At 31.1% G+C, this 23,259-nt stretch overlaps 1 protein-coding gene across 2 annotated transcripts in view; it reads left to right on the forward strand.

Annotated features, from left to right (window-relative positions):
- Positions 1-23,259, forward strand: part of LOC139525492 (dentin sialophosphoprotein-like) — a 59,841-nt gene that overhangs the window by 22,603 nt on the left and 13,979 nt on the right. Inside the window, exons 1-2 of one of the 2 annotated variants that reach the window (XM_071320871.1) lie at positions 7,378-7,470; positions 8,344-9,546. In XM_071320871.1, coding sequence (XP_071176972.1) covers positions 8,420-9,546 — 1,127 coding nt within the window. In that variant the 5' untranslated portion in view covers positions 7,378-7,470; positions 8,344-8,419. Of the gene's footprint in view, positions 1-7,377; positions 7,471-8,343; positions 9,547-23,259 lie in introns of those variants that run through there. The other variant, XM_071320870.1, reaches the window with a different exon arrangement.

Genomic DNA, 23,259 nt, shown 5'->3' on the forward strand with positions numbered 1-23,259 from the left:
ATTTTATATAATCTTAACTTAGTACTATATTATATAAGATAATGTCTAAAGATTAGAAAGTTGCATTTACTAAGCACCAGCTGGTATAACATTAGATAAATACAATAACACTAAGGAATGATGAATGTTAAAAATAAAAATTGAAAGTTAAATAATTCAACTTTAAATATCCTGCAGTCTCTTTGCGTTTGGTCCCTACAGTTGCTTTTCTTCTCCCCCTCCCTCCATTAGTGTCCCTGAAAATTTAAATGTGATCGAAAAGAATAATAGTATCCTGTAATTGAAAGGCTGCCTTATCTGGTAAGACCTGAACATCCATTTAGCATACCGATAAAAACTGGATACTTATAGATGTCAGCCTTATTTCTATTTTATATAATTATTGATACAAATGCATCGGAAGTAAGGTCAGAAGTTGAGAGTGATAAAAACCAGTAATACATACTTTCTAGCAAGACCGCAAATTGTTTTATTGTGACAGTGTCACCTTACATTACCATGGTGGTATCAAATTAATGCTTGCTCTGATTGTAATAGTACAGAATTGTCAAGACATTGTTTCTGATGCCAGACATTAAAGTCTTTACCCTTATTCTGTCATGTATCATGTTTTATTCAATTTGTTGGAAATGAAATTTATTTTGTTTAACTTAATTATCTTTCTTGAACATTTTTAAAACTGCAAAGATTGAAATGAAATTATTTGTTTTATTTGTTAACACTTGTGACTGATTTGAGTGTAAAATTTTTAACTTAGAACTTTTTTTTTAATATGTTGGTGATAATTTAGCCGTTTAAAGAATTGGTAAAAATTAATGTCATCTTTATTTTAAATTGATTTAATGCTGCACTCATCTTAAAACATTTGTTTGAAGAGCCTTATTTATAATTCTATTTGTAGTCAAGTTCATGAACTGTAAAAGAATGTAAAATTTCCATCTTTGTAGCTATCAGAGTTGTGGACAAATCTTAAACTTTTTATTCTGACACAATAGATGTTGAAAGATTTTTTTAAATTAGGTCATAAAGAAGATCATCCTCTGCAACATATTTCTCAAAAAAGACCTGATACAGTCATGAACATAATAATGATCGTAATATTTTTTGTCAGAAGAATCTCTGACTCCCTATACAATACAAATAATGGAATAAGACTAAGGAACTACAAGAATTTAATCTTGTTAATAGAACATTAATGAGAATTTGGTGTCGTATCATGAAATGTACAAATACTTTTAATAGGAAGTAATTCCTCAGAAGTAAAAGTGTATTGATCTACAGTAAAGAACAAATGAGGTTAAAGCACACCCCTGAGTAAGATCTAATGGAGATTATTATATATTGATCAGATATATTGAAGGTTTTGTTTCACTGTAGAGATTGTTAAAGAACTCCCAAGTCACCGATTCTACTGTTTTCTTAAGTCAGATATATTGAAGGTTTTGTTTCACTGTAGAGATTGTCAAAAAACACCCAAGTCTCAGATTGTACTGTTTTCTTAAGTCAGATATATTGAAGGATTTGTTGCACTGTAGAGATTGTCAAAGAACACCCAAGTCTCAGATCCTACTGTTTTCTTAAGTCAGATATAATGAAGGATTTGTTTCACTGTAGAGATCGTCAAAAAACTCCCAAGTCTCAGATTCTACTGTTTTCTCAAGTCAGATATATTGAAGGATTTGTTTCACTGTAGAGATTGTCAAAGAACTCCCAAGTCACCGATTCTACTGTTTTCTTAAGTCAGATATATTGAAGGTTTTGTTTCACTGTAGAGATTGTCAAAGAACACCCAAGTCTCAGATTGTACTGTTTTCTTAAGTCAGATATATTGAAGGATTTGTTTCACTGTAGAGATTGTCAAAAAAATCCAAGTCTCAGATTCTACTGTTTTCTTAAGTCAGATATATTGAAGGATTTGTTTCACTGTAGAGATAGTCAAATTTCTCCCAAGTCTCAGATTCTACTGTTTTCTCAAGTCAGATATATTGAAGGATTTGTTTCACTGTAGAGATTGTCAAAAAACTCCCAAGTCTCAGATTCTACTGTTTTCTCAAGTCAGATATATTGAAGGATTTGTTTCACTGTAGAGATTGTCAAAGAACTCCCAAGTCTCAGATTCTACTGTTTTCTTAAGTCAGATATATTAAAGGATTTGTTTCACTGTAGAGATTGTCAAAAAAATCCAAGTCTCAGATTCTACTGTTTTCTCAGGTCTTGTCCAGAACCTTAATTAATCAGAAGTAGACTGTAATGTTTTATATCGAATCCAATTTTCCATTTTGTTGTTATGACTGACATCTGATATATGATTTTTGAAAAGATATGCAGTAGAATCGTTGATGGATTTTTCTGGATTCTCTGTCCAACTTTCAAGTTGCTGAAACAAATATAGTAATCAGCTTACAATTTTGTCAATATTTACTGATTTTCATAAAGTTTGAAAAATGTGCAGATTGCAAATCTCAAGCATTTTTTACATTCAATATATATTATATGAAATAAGAAATTCACAGAATTATAAGTTCTTGTTACAAAGAAACCTGTTCCACCCATAAGGAAATTGGTTTTAGTGTTTGCTAATTTTTTGTTGACAATTTCATGCCAAAAATAGATATACAAACAACAAGAAAAGGCACTGAAATTGGTCATTATAACTTAATTGGTATCTATAGGCACATAATGTTGTGGGATGAAACAATTTGCACTTTCTAGATATTATATTATATATGGTCTTGTTTTTTTTCTACTTAAGATGATCATAACTTATATGTATTGGTCATTAAAATTGCAAACGTGACATTTTATTGCACATTTTGTTTACATCCTTCATAAAGCTTTCAGATTATAGCTAATACAAAGTGCACTTTTAGGAAGAAATATCTTTTACTATTTCATTATAGAGACACTTAGCTTCAGGCTAACTGCTTTATTGAAATAAATTAAATTAGCATTTGTAAGGTTTTAGTCGTGTCTGTCTGGAAAATATATGTAAAATATCATTCTGTTCTCTGTTGTGTGTATTATTGAACCTTTTGTGGTCTGAGAAACATGTATAGTCAGATAAAGACATAAGACTGGTCTGGGAATACATGCTACAAGATTTCAGATGATTGCAGACAATAGATACAATAGTGTTGTTTAAGAACTTGGCACTTTGACAGCAAGGGCAAAAAGACATTATGATGGAGAAAATATTGAAATTACAAAATTCAACAGAATAAAGATGAGTTCTTTCGATTAATTTCCATTCATATAAAATTTATATTTAGCTTACTCGGCAAAATACTGTTTAAAGAATTTTCTTGGAGCAAAGATTAAAGATAATTTGATGTGATTACAAGTTTGAATTCTTCATACGGCTATAAAAAGTAGCATGTGTCCATACTCTTAACTCTCTTTGAAATCCACATTTAGAAATATAGTTGGAAATGGTTTGCTTGCAGTCCAGTGGCAAATATTTCATTCTGGTTTAAAAAAAAAAAATATTTTAAAGGAAAAATTTTTTTTAAAGGAATAACACAGGAAGATGACTCACTGGGATGAAGGTTTAATAATTTGGATCCCCACAGTGGGATTTCCAGTGACACTAGAACAATAGAAAAGTCACTCTTCTTATGAAAGAGATAGAAAAGGTCTAAGAACAGGAGAGACAATTTACGCATAAAACCCGGCGGGTTTTATGCGTAAATTGTCTTAACCCGATATACATAGGGATGAATATCTCTTAAAACACAAAACCATTATATAACTTGTATACAACCACTATAAATAAAGTATATGTTAAAGCTAAATGTGTTAATATATGATTTTTTAATTGCCAAACATGCTGTTAATTGAACAACCTATTGTTCAACATAGGGGTGTGTAAAAAACTGCCAGATTTGACTGCATATTTTTCTTTTTATTTGAAAAAAATATATATCAAACCTTAATAATGTAGCTTTCTGGGTATCCAATTTTTAACGTGTTCCGAAATGTAGTTTCGTCACAAGAATTTTTCAAAGTTGTGTCATTTTGTCTATATGAATGTCGGTAAATTCGTATGATCGAGCACACCGACAAGTATATCGTTGGGACAACTCGATATAATGTAATCAATATACGTGAAAGATTACCTAATGTGAAGTTTATCAAAATCATCATAACATAATTGATCAACACATTATGTTTGAACAACATGAGTCCTACAATATAAGATTTAAAGGTGCATATCATTTACATTCAACGTTTTTATTGGATTTTTTTTTACTACAATGTAACCTCGAGGTTCAACGTTGATAGTAAAAAAAAATCCCAGAAATTTTTTGAATGATATTGTAAATGATATGAACCTTCGAATTCTTATAACATCGGAATAGAAAATATGTGATCCGAATTAACCATGCACGTGTGCTACAGAAGATTATGAACTTTTATGATGTACAGGGGGTAAGGGTTTTTCATAAACAATATTATGATCCCAAATTTGATGAATTTTGTTGGCAATACTTTAATATACACACTACATATAGCAAAGTATATATTAAATCTCAATGTATTATAATTAGGAAAAATGTTTGACTCGGTAAAAAAAAATCTTCCCCCTCCCCCCGTATTGCATGTAATGGTTTAAACCTAAAGGATTCGCACTAACTGCCTAAAAGGGGTCCGCTCCAGTCTTGAATCAGTGATTTTGTTTATCATAAACAAAATATTGTCTCACACTGAAAGGGTCAGCCGGGCAACATGCACAGCCCGGATTGTCAAAACAACTAAGATTTACAAAAACGATTACAAACAAAAACCATCAGTTGGACAATCTTACTGGAATCTGATTATCTCTACTGATAAATAATGCAACACTAATGACACATTTAAGTTTTGGAATGATTTTATTCACAAAGAATGTTTCTCATTGGTATACATTTCTATGCTCTTGTCTTTTCAGAGTTTATATTGGAAATTAAAAATTGCTGCATGAAAGACACTAGCTCCACATTCCTATGCATATGATTTTATATGTACGAGAATCATTCCATAAAATATCCGTTTGATATCCTTTCAATGCATGACACTGTCTAGTGGTTTTTCTGCCACAATTACAAGGAAAACCTGGCTAAACTTGTGCTAAATTCAAACACTTGAATCTTACATCGCTATTGATGTTAAGCAATTATTTAAAGGGCCATCCGGAACTGTTGGGTTTTATGACAGACTTCCTTCATTACACACCATCGCTGCAAAATAATTTGAACATTCAATTAGATGATTATAATATTATTTGGCAATCCAAAGAGAACCTGAAAACATCAGACCACAATAAACAGAGACCCCAAAAAAAGCCAATTTTACTTTAAAATGAAATTGAAAAAGTAGTTAGTTACATGTCAAATCATCTTTTGGCTGTCGACAAAAAATAAATAAAATCTAAATTTCGTAGCATTTTACCACCCCCCTTTTTTTTAACTGAATTTGTTCAAGGTATGGTGGTTTTACCCCTTTTCAGATTTCAGTATGTCATGTTGTATATCTTTTATAAATTAGATGAATTTCTAGCAAGTTTCTACGATATTCTTTATCATTTGACAAAATACTATGCATCTGAATTAAATTGTTTACTATTTGAAAAAGCGCGCCTTCTTTTACTTTAATTTACTTCCCTTTATTTCACATAGCAACAAATATTAAAAACTGCCACATTTGACTGCATATCAATTTTTTTTCCCAAAAAGAATATATGTCAAGCAGCATAATTAACTTTACAAATTGGGAGAAAATCAAGATGTTCCGACTATAGGTTAGTATTAAAAAAAAATAATGAAAGGTTGGCATGATTCCAGGTTTGAACCCTGACGACACTTAAAATCGAAAATTCACTTATTTACCTATCATATGAAGATACGATGATGTGATAAACTTAACAATTAATAATTTACCTGGTGCATTATCATATTCACATTACGTTGACACGTCTCAGTTCGTCTGTGTTAGCTCATTTCAAGCTCGTAAACAATGTACACCATTTTCCGCTGTTCTTTACCGATTACCTCTAGTCAGAAGAGCCCACTGTTTACAGGGTGATAATATTTTGTCACCGGTTCACGCACTGCCCAGTGGAATAGAATTTTGCTGGCATTGCATTATTTTGTAGAAAGATTACATTATTCAAATCATCACCTTGCATTCAACAGTGAAACTTTGAATTAAAGGTGTGACTCAATTGGCACTTGTCATTGGGAGAACATTTAAAGATACAGATACAATTTAGATTTTTTTTGGTCCAATATATGTACATGTGAAAATTCATGCTGTTCATGCTATTTCTGCAACTATATACTTAATCATGGATTTCTGCTCCCTTAAGTTAAATTAGAAATATGATTAAAATGTGTTTTGCATGACACTATATATATAAGGGTCTTAAGGGAATGCCATTTTAAATAATTGATTCAATGACTTTTAACTGCAATCTAACATGAACTGTGTTTGCAGTTGTTTTCTATTTCTTCTATCATGTCTGTTGGTTGATTTATTTAATAATTTAATGTATGATTTTATCAGGTTTCAGGGAATTTTACCTTTTTCTACCCCTGCTCATTGGTTGTTTTCTGTCAGATATTGATTAATATAGTTATCTCATTGAAAATCATACCACATCAATTTATTTATATCTTTTTACCATTGTTCTCGATTGCAGTCAGTAAATAAATGACCATGAGATACAGAAATAAGTTTTTGCTATGGGTTTTAGAGTTACATGAAACTTGAAAATTTAGGGAAACAATAGTTTTGATATTATGATCTCTAATTAGAGTGTCAGTATTAATATAGGTATACAAATCAGAAAGCACAAATATGGCAGACAAGCATCCAATAACAGAATTATAGTTTCCTTGCTAGGGACTGGCTTCTAAAAAATGTGATGGGGGTAAACATGTTTGTAAGGTTTCAATCCTCACCCTAACATGAGACAAGGATGAAACCACTCAATATAAGTACTAACTGTATACAGTAAAGAATAAACTTCACTTAATCATTTATAAATTTTTATTATATATTTTCAAGGTCACATCATCACTTTGTTAATAAATCACTGTAAGGATCAAGGGCATTAAATCTTCGCCAACCATGGTTCCTACTCTTGGCTATGACAAGTTTTAAAGGTCAGTGATTAAAGAGGGGGGATAGGAGGGGTCCTGATCCCGAAATCCCGAACTTAAAAAAACGAAATCCCGAGGTCCCGAATTTAAATAAAGTAAATCCCGACGTCCCGAAATCCGAAAAAAAGAATTCCCGGATCCCGAAAGGGTCAATCCCGAAATCCCGAGCTTAAAAACACCCGATCCCGGAGTCCCGATAAAGGTCCTATCCCCCCTCATTAAAAGTCAAGGTCACAATAATATCACTTTGTTAATAAATCATTGTAAGGATCAAGGGCATTAAATCTTCGCCAACCATGGTTCCTACTCTTGGCTATGACAAGTTTTAAAGGTCAGTGATTAAAAGTCAAGGTCACAATAATATCACTTTGTTAATAAATCATTGTAAGGATCAAGGGCGTTAAATCTTAACCAACCATGGTTCTTAAAGCTTTAAAGGTCAGTGATTAAAAGTGAAGGTCACAATATCAAATATGAAATAATTAAGATTTGCACCTTAAATATCTTTGCCAATTACATTTGTAATAACTAAGGTATTGCTATAACAAATTCTTTATTTTATTACAATTTCAATTAGGACAAGGAGACAATGGCACCATTTCATTTTGAAAAATCACGAATTAATATCACATACATGGGAATTGCTCTGATACTAGTTTGGAGATGCAATCAAGTTGATATTTCTTAAATGTCTGCACTGCTTCTCATGGCTGGATGATTTGATCTTTGAGTCAGTAGAAGAATACAATTAAGGCTTCCTTGTTATTCTCTGAAAACCATATCTTTATAAAAAGTCGAAGATTCATTTTCCAAAATAAAGCAGATTATTGAGTCATAAGACTTATTTGAATTCACTCATTCATAGTTCCTTTTCTTTAGATGATATAGAATGATGTCAGACTCGACTAATCATCTTACAAACTATCGACTTACAACGGAAAAAAGTCTGTACACATTCACATGAGCCTAATGAAGATTTTATAGTAACAATCATTAAGTAAAATAGATCAATGGAACCATTACCAGAGTTGTGAAATCTATATTTTATCCAAATATTTGTCTTCCATTGTATTTGTGTTACCTCATTGATTTTGTTAGTGCGATCCTTCTTTAAGTTGGCAGTGCAATAAACAGTAATAATTAGTTATCAATTTAATTGATTTACTTCTTTGTTCCGTCTATTAATTCTATCATGCATTTTCAGGAGTGTTAGCACCATCATTTTAGACGAAGGCTGTGTGTTTAACTAAGAAAGCCGAAGGAATGCAAAGGATTTGAAAATGGATTTTGTTCGGAGAAGATTATCCAAAGGAGGGAGCGATGATGAATCATCATTATCATCTAGTTTGTCCGAGGGCACAAGTAGATTTTTCAGTTCAATGGTTGCAAAGAAAAATGGATTGATGAACAATTTGTCGAATAAGTTTGACACTGTGATGAAAACTAGTAGTAGTAGTGATAGTTTTAGCAGTGAGGAAGGGATTCCTAAACTGACCAATAGATTTTCTAGTGCTGATGCTTATAATTATGGTACAAATGTATTATATGACTCAGATCAGGAGCATGAACAGCCAAATACAAAGAATAGTCCCACTGGACATTCCAACAGTGGTAAAAAAGAAATTATTCAACCTCGACCTTTAAATATGAGTTTTGAGGAACCTTTGTATTCTCCTACGTTAAAGAATGATCCTCAATTTAAATACAATAAAACAAATTCAGTTGATGTGAAAACTTCATCAAACCATGTGGTACAGCCTAATACCACAAACCATGAAATCAAAGCTGATATTCATGTTCCACAGTCACAGTGCATTGGAATTAAAAAAGTTAATAATGCAGACGTTGATCCAATACGAAAACAAAATGGTACCGTGAATGGTACATCTGACAGTGAAAAAACAAACGAACAAAATGAAAGCAAAAATTTTAAACCCCCGAAGTTAAAACGAAGGTCAAGTACTGTTGATGAAATGTTGTTTGATGATTATAAACCCCCTGCAGAAGAAGAAGAAGAAGAAAAGTCAGAAATGGTTGATGAATCTCGAGATACTGTTGGAGAAGACTTGATACCGCATACAAGGAAGACAATAGCTGTCATGGCTGACCTTATATCATTTGACGATGATACAGAACCCGATGAAAATGAAAATCTCTCACCCAAAAAGAGGTCACCCTTACAAAGTGTGAGTAGCACTAACAGTTCTGACATTAATTATTTTCCTGGAAGTGTTGATTCTTCGGAACCAGAATATGGTGATTATCAAAATGAAATGCAACGATCTGAATCAATGGGGTCAGAAATCTCTTGGACATCATCATACAGTGTTGACAGCCAGCCTGATGAGATTACCCTGGAGTGTATGGAGTTTATGAAGCACTTTGTTGACATGATCTTTGACTCTAGGTTTGTATATATATATATTTGATGTCTGCTTTTCAGTATTCAAAATTACAAGATTTGGTAAAGTTTTAGCATACAATTGAAAGATTCAAGATTTTTTTACTGTGCTAATGATAATCCAGTTACCTTTGTGTTATCACAATAGCATTGGCAAAAACAGTTTACCAAATTGCAGTTTGAATTCTTCTGCCACAAACTGGTCAACTAGTAAAATGTTTTAACAGATTGCTCAAGTGAAAGTTTGTTAGTATGAAGTTAGTGCTGTGAAATTAAAATTAATACTTACCATCCAGCTCCAGTTAGATGATGTCTTTTTCATAAATTTCAAACAAAATAATGACTTATTATAATATAAATTTAAGGTCCTATAAGATCAGGTCACCAGGGCAGGTACATGTATAAAAAAATCTTTCAGTCTTTATAAAAATTCACAGTATATTAAATAATAGCTCCATGTTGAGGTTTTATATTATGACCAACATATATTTCTATATATATACTGGTAAGCAAACCACTAAATGACATCTAAGATAGGGGAAAAGAGCTAAACAATTGTCTTGGTAATTCAAAGTACTAAAAGCAAAATGAAAAAAATATCCTCTCCACTCATTTAAAAGAAAATGAAAAAAATAAATTTGAGAAGTACTAGGTTTTTAGCCCTAAGCAGTAAGCTATTAATTTTCAATATAAGAAAGAGATTATTTGTTGCATGGGTGGTTACAGAGGTGTAACCGTGTTGTGAGAGTTAAAAATAATTCTTATTCATATTTCGCCTTCGGTCTCAAGTAATGAATTAGCTTTACTTCTCTATGAGGGGTGAAGCTTACATATAATATCTCTGTTTAAAGAAACAAACTATATAACCACCTATAGCTGGCCAGTGACCTTGACCCTAGTATATAAGCACCTGTTCCATAATAACTTGTCATTATTTTTCTAGAGGGTTGAAGTGAACACTTCACATAAGTTCTTTTTAGTTATTTTATTTTTATCTTAAATTTGGCAGAAAGTTATTAAAGTTACATTAACTTGTCTACGATGTACGACAAGTTCTAATGTTATTTTGTTATTTACAAATAATAATTCCTCAACTGTCTACGATGTATGACAATTGTTGATGGAAATGAATTTAAAAATTTCTTGTCTACGATGTATGACAAGTGTTCATGGAAATTAATTAAATATTTTATTGTCTACGATGTATGACAATTTTATATATTCATTAAGTTTTTGCCTAATAGCACATTTGTTACTTAATTCATACTCCTGTTTGTTAAACAGGTAGATATTTAAAAGTATTTCTATTCATCTGAAGGTCGTGAGTACTTTTCACAATTTACACGTGTTTTACCTGCACAGGTACACATTTTTGTATTACAATGGCTGAATTTGTTTATGCAAATGTATTGTTTTTGCAAGATGTTTAGAATGATGTTTACACTTACAAGGGTGATGGTTATGATTTTCATCACCTCTGGAATGTTTTAGAAATTATAGATGATAAATTTAATAGGAATACAAGAGGTATTTTGAATAAATCCTCTTCTTAAACAGTTATAAAACCTAGTAGTTTTATAATAGATCATAATGGCATGGCAATTGGAAATAATTGACAAAGCAACAGAACCTGTAAAAAGTAAGTTTTAAAATCTAGTGTTACTTGTATAACTTCAAAATCTACTTGATTTGTGATTGTTTCTAACGAAAGTGCTGTTGAGATTTAGATAGGCATGTATATTGATACATTTACTATTTATTATTAATGTATTAAAGAACCTGTATGAATCATGAGGTTTGAGACAGTTTCACTGCCTTCAACTCTAGCAGAGTTTGTAGAGAAACCTGCTGCTATATTTGAATTTTTGCCATTAGAGGCTTACTTTAATGAAGATTTAGTTCTAAATTTTGATCTTATCTACTGAATTGATACGGTGTATGTACCTCCTTTTGGAGTATGTGCCATGGCTGATGATAGTCCAGCCGGAGTTGAATTTGATACGTCTTTTGATCCTGCATTAAGGTCTTTTGATCCTGCATTAAGGTCTTTTGATCCTGCATTAAGGTTTTCAGAAGCCTTTAAGGCTTCTTTTAGTGAGATTAATGGTCCATTATCTCATCCTGTTTGTTGAACAGTTTAATCATGATTTTGATAAAATCAGGAATATATAAAGTTCTTAGAGGAAATACTATCACACTGAGAACTGTGACAATCCTAGTGTGTCTGGGATAATTAAAAAATCGAAATGGCAATGCCTAGACAGGCCCACTCTGTGGTTTCAAAGATGCAGGAAACCCAGAGATACTTTATTAAGGGGTTGATCATCACCCCTATTGTTGAGTTTGCTATTTCTTGTTGTAGGAATGAGCCATTGGATCTTGATAATACAAGGATTTTATTGTAAAATTATATTTGTTTGTTTTACCATGGTTTTCTGGTTAAACCCATAGGAGATGCTCAGAAATATTTAGATGATAAAACTTATTTGTAATTCTGTTGTGATAGTTGCTTTATCACATTTCTAGTTATGATTGCAAAAAGCAAACTTAGTGTTTATACAAAGATTCTTAGCAAATTATAGATTCCTTGGAAGAGGTTCCAGGTCTAGCAATTAATTTACTACCAGCTGTTATGGGAAAGGCAATATCAGTTTTTTAACTGCAGAGGCTCTGTTGGTCAACAGGGCGACTATACTACATGTAGTAGGCAATTCCCTTCATTGAGAGGGAGACGTTTCCAAAAAGGGAACAGAGAATCTCAAAGAGGTCACATTTCTCAACCAGTTGCTATATATACAGTAGATAACTTAAATATTATGATTTGGAAAATGTTACTAATGATCTATTGATATTAGATTTATTAAGAAATGGTTATAAAATTATTTTTAATGATGTACCACAAGGTTTATCCTTTTTGAATTAAATACATTTCACCTTTCATAAGGATGAATTAATTTCCTATATTTTCTTGGTTCCTAAGAAAGATTGGTCTTCAAGGCCTGTATCTATTTGAAAAATTAAAACAAACTAAGTTTGTGGCTTATCAGCATTTGGAGCAGGACCATTTATCTTTTGTTTAGATGTAATTCTTTAGAATAATTATCTATATATATATATATATATATAGATAGAGCTAACATCTATAGATCTCACAGATGCATATTTAAGTATCATTTATGTTTATATCACAATTTCCTGATTTATGTGGAAAAGACATTGATATGATATTTATGTTTTTTTTTGTTTTGGATTGGCTTCTGCATCAAGAGTTTTTACTAAGGTTTTAAAACCTGTCTATGTATTTATGAAATAATGTCACTTGAAGTATATACATGCTATAGTTTATACATTGATGATTATTTTATTATGGATCAGAGTTTAGATGATTGTATTGTGAATACAGAAGAAGTGGTGCAAATGCTTGATAAGCTGTGCTTCAGAAAAATTTTTAGAAGTTGGTACTCATTCCTTGGAAGCACATTGTTTTCCTTTGTCTCATTATTGATACTGAGCTATTTAAGTTTTTTCTGACAGATGAGAAATGGTAAAATTATCTCCCTTGGGAAATTCTTTTTAAATAGAATTGTGTAACGGTATTATAGATGTTTTACATCATTTATTGGTCTTGTGATGAATGCTTTTAATGCAGTATCTGTGGCATGCATGGGAATGTTACATTGCAGAAACATGGCGAGAAATAATGTTGAAACACTGTATAGTTGTTACAGTGTTTATTATCATCAATAGGTGAAATTTTTTAACAATTTAAAATCAGAAATTAAAAATTTGATTTATAGACCCATCCAAATAAGTTTTTGGGTTGTACCAGATTCCTCTGACATAAGGATTTGGGATCCAAATTTGAAGAAAATGTTTCTGTTGGTAGACGGAGCTTCTTTAAGAGTATGCACTCATTTCATATAGATTTCATAGTATTGTTGGCTATAATATTCTTCTGGAGAAAAAGTTTTAGTCACAGAGAGTTATACAATCAGAAGATACAATTTCAGTAGCTTTTATTATGCAATAGGAGGTGTAACCTCTTTGTCACTTAACATGCTTACTACAAATATTTCATTATTTGGGCTTGGTGTTCAAGAAAGAACATTTTTATCACAGCTCTTTATATTCCTGGTAAGAAAATTTTTGATGCTTATCATATGTCTAAAAAATTTACAGATTCAAAAGGATGTCAATTGAAAGAAGATATATTTGTTTTGTTGTTATTACGTTTTCATTTTCAATCTGTAGATAATTACTTCGTTGTCTTTTGACCAACAAGCTCCTTTCAGAGATGTTTTTATTTTCATGATCAGAATTATGACCTTATATTTTCCCATCTTTTTCATTGTTGGGGATATTTATAAAGAAAATTATTAGTGATAAAGTTCAGAAGGCTCTTTTGATTATCCTTTTTGGCTTGCTCAGAGTTGGTTTTCTTTGCTAAGACCAATTTTAATTTATTTGCCAGTTAAACTGTTAAGCATAAAAATTAGTACATTGTAACAATGTTACATACTGAAGATAATGTCTTTCCGTCAGGAAGAGACTTAATTTAACTGTATATTGTAAAAAATTAAAGTGAACCAACACCTGAAGGGTTGATTGTGCAGTAGGGTAAAAACGTGTGTATTATACTCAGAAATCACTTTAATATAAACAGGAGATTTCAGAATCATTTGTAAAATATATTTACACTTCTTCTTGGAGACCATGCATCTATAATCAAGCATTATCAATATTTTTTTGAGAAATTTCATTATTTGGTGTGTTCAATTAGAGAACCAATTCCTTATCACCATCTAAAAAGGATGTTAGTCACGGATTATTGAAATTTTTGTAAAACACAAGCTTTTCATATTCAGCATGTTTAATGTGAATTTTTCTTGGTCTATGTTGAAACAGACTTTATCCTTTAAGAAATAGATTTTACTGAATTTGTTTGTTTACTACATGTATTTGTGGAAGGTTGCTTAAACCTGAATCTGCAATTGAAGAGTTAGATACTCTTTCACTTGGGAGATGAATTTAGCGCTATCTTTTTTTAAGTTCTTAATATTCATTGGAGTATTTAACATTGAAACTGTCTTTTATACTTGTGTCTTTATTTGCCTTGACTACATCTGCCTTGAAGTACTATCTTTATCAGCTGTAGATTTACATTCTATGTCTTTCATTCAGAGACATGGCACTTTATTTTTTCATATACATGAGTTTTTGAAAAATACTAGATCTGTTAGTTAGTTTACCTAATGAGGTGATCAAAGGTTTTGATAAACCAAAACTTTGTGTTGATTAAGACAATGATTTATCATGTTTTGTGTACAAAATAGGTGAGAGAATTCATCTAAGTCTTTTCGTAAAGTTTAGATAGTTAGAGAGAGTTCTAATTTTATCCGAGGTTTTAAGGTTAACTCATTTGGAGGAACCTCTTCATAAGTGCATTTAGCTTCAGGATGTTCTATTAAGGACATTATGGCAACAGTTTTGTCTGGACATATGGTAAAACTTTTTACAAGTTCTATAACAGGAAAGTAAATAATATCAGTACTAAAACACTTTTCTTCAGTTGTAGTTACTGGATGATCTTGTGATTTTTATCCTTTATTAAATGTTGGCATTTATATAAAAATTGTTTTTAGTTTGTGTCTACACTTTAAACAAGCTAATTCATTACTTGAGACCGAAGGCGAAATATGAATAAGAATGTTCCTTCATCCAAGCATATCTTGGATGTGCAGGATGAAGGTCATTCTTAGAATATGAGCCTGAGGCTCGAAAGTAATTAATTCCCACCCTAGGGATTATCAGTCAGACCCACCCTTTTCCACTGGGTTTTATATTTGGTGGACACAAACTTGCTTTAAATTATGACAAGTTATTATGGAACAGGTGCTTATATACTAGGGTCAAGGTCACTGGCCAGCTATAGGTGGTTATATAGTTTGTTTCTTTAAACAGAGATATTATATGTAAGCTTCACCCCTCATAGAGAAGTAAAGCTAATTCATTACTTTCGAGCCTCAGGCTCATATTCTAAGAATGACCTTCATCCTGCACATCCAAGATATGCTTGGATGAAGGAACATTATCAGATGCTAAATAAACACCACTCAACTCTTAAAATGGATAATTCAGCATGCATAGCTACTTTTACTTATTGTCAAGAATATCAGAATTGAAATGGATCATTTCCAAATATACATTGTAAGGAGGTTATTTTGAGTTTTAAGTGGTCATCAATTTGGCACGAATTGCAGCTTACAGTTTTCATTGAATGATCTATAAGCAATATAAAAATATCTACAAATTGCAGCTTACAGTTTTCATTTGAAAGCTATTTCCTGACAACAATGCTTTGAATGAAATTATTTTCTTAGGACCAATTGATGTTTCTATAAATAAATCAAAATGTCACTTTTAGCTGAATCCATGTACTTTTAACAATTAATCGTTTTATTTATAAATATGTCTTAAATTTAGCAATAAGAAATCTTGTAAAGACATGATAGATATTAATTTGAGTAAAATGATTTCCAAGCTTATGACGTCAAATCATGCATAATTAAAAACTTTAATCTGAAACATACTGAATATCTTTAGAAATAAAACACAAACTATATAACTTGCAGGTTAAGAAAACATTAAAATTCTTCATGTTCTTTGCAACATTGCATTTGATTTATACAAATTCAAATTGCTTGTAAAATGACAAATGGCATCCAGGAGTTGTCTGAACATAAAGATTTGAAGCCCTCAACAAGATCTTGACTACAATTGGTTTGAGAATGTCTCATAGGGTGAGAGACACAATTTTTAAGGAGTCAGAAGGTCAAAAGTCACAGCAGCTAAGTCTATGCGCAAAATATTTGATTCAGTGTTTTTGAATTAATAAGCAATTTTCAATGTTAAGGTTTGATAGGAACTATTTACATAAGACAACAATATTTTCGACAAAGTAACATAACTGTTTGTTCATCTTATTTCGTTGATCATTTCTAGGCCCTGTCTACAATATTATTGTCTAGTTACCTTGAAATAACAAGCAATATGTTGCTGTCCATCAGATTGCCTTTTTATGCCCCACCTACCATAGTAGAGGGGCATTATGTTTTCTGGTCTGTGGGTCCGTTCGTTCGTTCATTCTTTCGTCCGTCTGTCCCGCTTCAGGTTAAAGTTTTTGGTCAAGGTAGTTTTTGATGAAGTTGAAGTTTAATCAACTTGAAACTTAGAACACATGTTCCCTATGATATGATTCTAATTTTAATGCCAAATTAAGAGTTTTTACCCCAATTTCAGGGTCCACTGAACACAGAAAATGATAGTGCGAGTGGGGCATCCGTGTACTTGGGACACATTCTTGTTTTAAAAGCGACAAGCGAGGCATATCTCTGTGACAACGGTTTATTTCGAATATGAATTCAAAAGAAATCTTTTAAAACTTTTTTTCTATCTAACATGTCTAAATGAAAAAAAATTGGAAGACCAGAAGTTAAAGGCAATTTAAAAAGTTCAAGGCAATTTAAAATATTCATGATTTGAAAGCAAAAAAAAATAAAATAAGATTAAGAAAAGAACAAGAAAAATAATCAGGAAAACCAATAGTAAGCTGGATATAAAAAGGTCAAACGAAAACAAAGTGAAACCACATGATAAAACTATCCATCATAAGTCATACAAATTTACAAGGAATTATCATATAAATCAATGAAAGATTGATTTTTCTAACAAAATGTCTAGGTTTCTAAAAAGTCTTAACATAAAATTGAATACCAGATGCTTTAACAGTCTGTACTCGTGTAACCACAAGTCCTACGGCCATGGCTTGTGAAATTGCATGCTTTCAGGCTTGTTAAATTCTTCTCTACAAGCCCACAGAATCCAACTAAAAATGCCATGCTTTGACATCACTTTACTTTTTTTTCTTAGTCCAGTTCTTTACCTTTTTGTACCAGATAATTTACTTTTCTTCAATTTCAAGGTTCTGTCATGATAACAGTCCATCAAATATCCAATATATAGGGCTCTCTTTGAAGTCCTGTAAACAAGCACCTGCTGTTGACAATGGCAGATAAAGTTTATCCTGTTAATAAATTGTTTTTTCTATCCTGATTAATGGTTCATAGGATATTAATTTTGTTTTCTATCATGACAGGAAGATATAACCAATTAAGATATTTTTTATAAAAGGTTAACAAACTGTAAGACAAACAAATGGATCCTGAAGATTGTTTACATTGTTCCTGTGTTGGGAAAATAATATATCTTGTGTAAACAGATGCTTTGTTTTGATTGCTGAAGTCTCTATGAATACTGTATTAACCAGGAAGCAATTTCCTGTCTTGATGATTTTACTCTACCTGTAGACTCTAAGCTGTCTGTGTGTTATAATTTGAGGGTCCTTGGCAATCTGGTCTGCCTATAGTCTAAATTAGCTGTCTGTTTTTCAAATTTATTGAGGTCCTTGGAAATATGGTCTGCTCTGAAGTCGTAGCTGTCTTTATGTAAGAATTTATTGAGGGTCCTTGGAAATCTGGTTTGATAATGTTGTAGTAGCTGTCTGTATGTAAGAATTTATTGAGAGTCCTTGGTAATCTTGTCTACTTGTAGTAGAAGCTGTCTTCATAGTCCCAAGTCAGGAGCCTGTAATTCAGTGGTTGTCGTTTGTTGATGTGTTACATATTTATTTTTTGTTTATTTTTTTTGTACATAAATTGGGCTGTTAGTTTTCTCGTTTAAATTGTTTTACATTGTCATTATGGGGCCTTTTATAGCTTACTATGCGATATGGGTTTTTCTCGTTGTAGAAGTCTGTGCGGTGACCTATAGTTGTTAATTTCTGTGTCATTTGGTGTCTTGTGGAGAGTTGTGTCCTTGGAAATTATACCACATCTTCTTTTTAATATTCATGTTAAAATTTAATGATGTTCCTTTGAAATCCGCATGGTTATGTATTTTTGATTTGGATGTGTTTTTCTTTGTGTAAGAATTTCAGAATGATGAATGTATAACTCTTACAACCAAATTCAAAAACTGAACATTGATAATCTTTTCTTTTGATACCCTTTCCTTAAATTTTTGAGAACTTAAATCAGGAGATTTTTTTGCAATCATTTTATAAGAAATAAGATGATAAGTGAGGTCAAATAGCAGTTATAATTACCTTTGCTATTTTGACTATGATGTATCAAAGAAGATTAAACCATTTTTTGGTAAAAAAAAAAAAAAGTCAATGGTCAAGAACACATTTGCAAAGCATCTTCACAAACTTGAAGGTTTCTTTAAGACAGGAACTAACTTTTTATTTCATGATCAACTAAAGCTGAGACTTCATTACTTAACAAAAGAGCTAATAACTCATGAAAATTTTTAAAGAAAACTTTGGATTTGGAAACTTCAAAATGGCCAATATGAAATTGAATGATTTGGTGATTATAATGTCATGGTCAAAGCAAGTGCAAGACTCTATATAAGTGCATGGTCTTGACACCCTTATCTTTGATATTTTATCTTATGTCATTAATTTCATGATACTAAAAAGGGCTTAGAAATTTGAAAAAATGCAAAATCTAAATTCAGTTTGTATTTAGTGCTGAGCATTATATTGAGAGATGTTTATGCTGAGAAGCTTTGTAATCCTTAATCGATTTCAGATCAGGTGTTTCTAAGTCAGATTGAAATATTTTACCTCTTCTTTAATCACATGGTTTGTTGGAAGTTAGTTCATTTGTCAGAGAATTAATTCTAGAAAGTAAAATCACAAAAATACTGCACTTTGTGGAAAATTCCAAAAGGAACGTCGACCCTAATCAAATGAAAAAATCAAAAGCTCAAACACATCAAACAAATGGATAACAACTTTCATATTCCTGACTTGGTACAGGCATTTTCTTTTGAGTAAATGGTGGATTAAACCTGGTTTTATAGCTAGCTAAACCTCTCACTTGTATGACAGCTGCATAAAATTCAATGCATGCTGCAACTAGAATTCCTGAAATAAGGATACAATTTAAAACATACGTCATAAAGTGTAAATCAAATGGACCTGCGTTCAGACTTGCATTAGAACTATAATGATTTAATGTTCTTTTTCACGAAAGGAATAACAAATGAAGACAATTGTCAGTGCAAAATCGTTTGAATCATTTTTAAGTGAAAATTTGTTAATATTTTATAATGAATCTTTGTGACGTACATACCTATTGATTTGTTTGACGATTGTTTAAGTATACCTATCATATGATAAGAATGATGTATTTTATTGTAACCCACACAAATTCTTAAAGTAGACAATATTATTGGTTTAGAAATGATATTTGTAAGTAGAAATAAGGATCACTGTCTATAACTACTGACCATTAATTTATTATCTTTTTCAATTTTTGTCATCTATATAATAGCAGCTTGTCTTTTGTAAGCTCTAAATGGCTTTTATTTGTAAATGTCAATGTTAACATTAAGAATGGTACTGATTAAGTATTGTCTGAGGGATTTACCAGTTATTGTTGTGATTTGGTGGTGATTTTTAGCAGATTTTAGCTGAAAAAGATTTGTTATTACAGGGGTGTTGTTTTTTTTAAGATATTGAGATTGTATTCAAGTTTTGGGAAACTAGCAATTTTTTATTTTTCTAAAAATTAAGTCCCGTACTTTGATCTCACCCTGAATTTATTATTTAGAAAAATAAAATATGCAACAATTTTATAAATAAATGATATTTATGACTTTACATGAAGCAAAAGTTATTTCAAGTACATTTTTATTTGAAACTTCCATTTTTGACATCACTTGCAAATTCAATGAATACTCATGTCTTTGAATTATAAAAAGACTACAGGCGATTATAAAACTGCCATGAGATTATTTGAATGTTAAATTCATGTTGAACTTTCTGTTTTTTTACTTATATTTAAGGCTTTATAGGAATATTCAGTGTCACAATAATTGGGAGACACGAGCTGCATTGAAGATCATAAATATAACATTTCGTAAGAACCATATAATGCCAGTTAATTTCTTTTATTTGACAGCCATGTCATATTCATTAGCCTATGTCATTATGAGTAACAATTTATGTGCGCGAATCATACAGAATTAATCAGTTTGATTGAGTCAAAAACTTGTGTCCGTCTACAGGGCATTTTCAAAAAAACATTTCCCTGATTAAATGGATTAATTGTAAAATTGGCTTTATAGTTGTCTAAAGTTAGGAGATCAAACTGGAAATCTATAAAAGGTTACAAACTGTAATAAAAATATATTTTTATGGCTTTAGCAATGATTGGTGGAGAATTTTAATCTGTCGTACTTCCTATTACTACATTGACTATTCCGTCTCATTCATAAATAGAAGCAATTCTATGATATCATATTGAGTTTATTCAGTATAACGCTGTCATAACAGATTTATTACCCATGATTCATCACTAAATTCTTCTTAGGTTATGGTAGGGATTGGAACAGGGGTCAAAGAAAGGATGGAAACATAGGTCAGATTTTCGCTCCCGTCTCAGACAATTAAGTGATAAATCTTAAAATACTGCATACTGCAGTATTGTACTTTTGAGTTCTCCTATAATTTTAGCAGTCTTTTATTAATTGTGGCGAGTTAGACCTAAAATATGGAGGAGACATTTCCAATAACTTGATTAAAATATAACAGTTCTGTGATCTAAACTCCTACAGGTTTTCTTGACTCCTTGGTCAATTAATTTTGTCGGAATGCTGTAATCTTTGGTGAAGCTGCCACATTTAATTTCATCTTTGTAACAATTTAATGGGCCTTTTAATACAGATTATTAAAAGATTCCAATTTCATTATTATCTTGGCTAGGCCTGATGAGGTCGATATCTGTAATAGTGTACCACTACAAACATTCTTCAAATCCAGCTGCTTCCAGATAATAAGTGCTTGATGACTTGAAAAAAAAAAAATTTCCTCAACATTAAGCTTCAATTATAAGGAAGGAGCATATATGTAGACTTTACAGCTTCATTAGGATCAGAGTATTAGGAAGAGAAGTTTGGAGTGTGTTATCAGGCTGCATTAAGTCTTAATTAATTCATACTTTTTAAGTGGAAAAAAAGGTTCTTTGTTACTAACCAATTAAAATGTCACGTTTTAATTAGATATAAAGAGTTTCAAGAGTTTGAAGTGGTAGAGTTGAATTCATCCCTTTGTAAATTTACGGATGCCATCCGGAGTTGGAATATCTGTTTGACAGATGGATATGTGTTCCAATGGTTTTAACTACAAACCTGAACCCTCTTCCACGAATGTTGCCTATCAAATTAGACATATCACTGTGTTTGTACTTTAACATGAGCGACATGCATGACAAGTGTCACATGTGGAGTAGGATCTGCTTACTCTTCCTAGGCACCTGAGATCACATCCTGGTTTTCAACTTTTGGTGGGTTGATGTGGAGCAGTCTTTAGTTTTCTAGTTTGTGTATTTTGTACTGTTGTTTGTTTGTTGGTCTTTTCAATTTTTGGCAATAAAGTTTTTATTTTCTACTTGTGAGTTTGAAATGTCCTTTTGGTATCTTTCTACTGTCTTGTATTATCAATGATATTTTCAATAAGGTTTAAAAGTGCTTTACACTTTATGAACATGTTTTACTTTTCAAATTGGTTGTTCTAAAAAAAAAATGAGATAAATGTCTTGATGATTGAAAATAATTTAGAATTTCTTTAATTTCTTATGTGCATGAAAGTTTTCTGGTTCTAAAATTAAGGGCATACGATACAGTTTTGATCCCGTATTTACAGTTCGTTGAAAATTTCCATATAGGCTATGTTTTACCTGATTAAATCAAATATGTAATAAAAAATATACCTTCATGTGCTACTTTTTGAGTAAAATGAGGTCGAAATTTTGTATATTTGCTTAAAATTCGAATTTGTGGCCGTATTTTTCCTTTCGAAAGAAAGTCATAATTTTTTTGTTTTAAAAGATAAACACAAATAGTTTTTGTTAAATAATTTGTAATTTCTGTATTTTATAAGTATCCTAAAAAAATATGCATTTTTTATTCAGAAATAACTCATATTTATCAAATGGTCATGAATTGCGAAAAAAAACATAATTTTTTGCTTTATTTTTATCAAAATTAAAAAAATTGCACTATTTACAGTTTTATAAAATTTGGTCCACATAATCTCCCTGCAAAATGAAACAAAATGTCGTTTTAAAAAATAGGGGTCCATGCACTCGTTTTCAAATTAAATCAGTTTGAAAGATAATAATTAGCCGAAAAATGCATCTTTTCCCGATATGTCACAGTTTGACATCGAGAAAATAACATTTTACGTTAGCAACGTCATTACCTCCCCTGTAACTGTATCGTATGCCCTTAATGCAATTCAAATTTTTAACTCATTTTAAAAATATCATGTTACAGATTTCTTTCAACATTTTCAATACATCCTTATAATTGAAATGATTTTTTAGGGAATTTTTAGAGCAAGATTTTTACAATCAAGTCAATTATTCAAATATTTTTACAAGGAATTTTGGCTTTTTTGAGAATGTAAGATTTAGATAGATATTGAAATAATTGAAGGGTAAAATGTTTTGAACGATTGCATAATATTTGTGTTACTTTTCAATGTTTGTTGTCATTGGAGATTTGAGAAAAGCAATTAATTATAAGAACATAGAAGCCTAAATAATGTATTGAATCAGTGACATTTACTTGTGTTGAAAATTAGAAAAA

Source organism: Mytilus edulis, chromosome 5 (genome assembly GCF_963676685.1).
Source record: "Mytilus edulis chromosome 5, xbMytEdul2.2, whole genome shotgun sequence".
Classification (NCBI taxonomy): domain Eukaryota; kingdom Metazoa; phylum Mollusca; class Bivalvia; order Mytilida; family Mytilidae; genus Mytilus; species Mytilus edulis.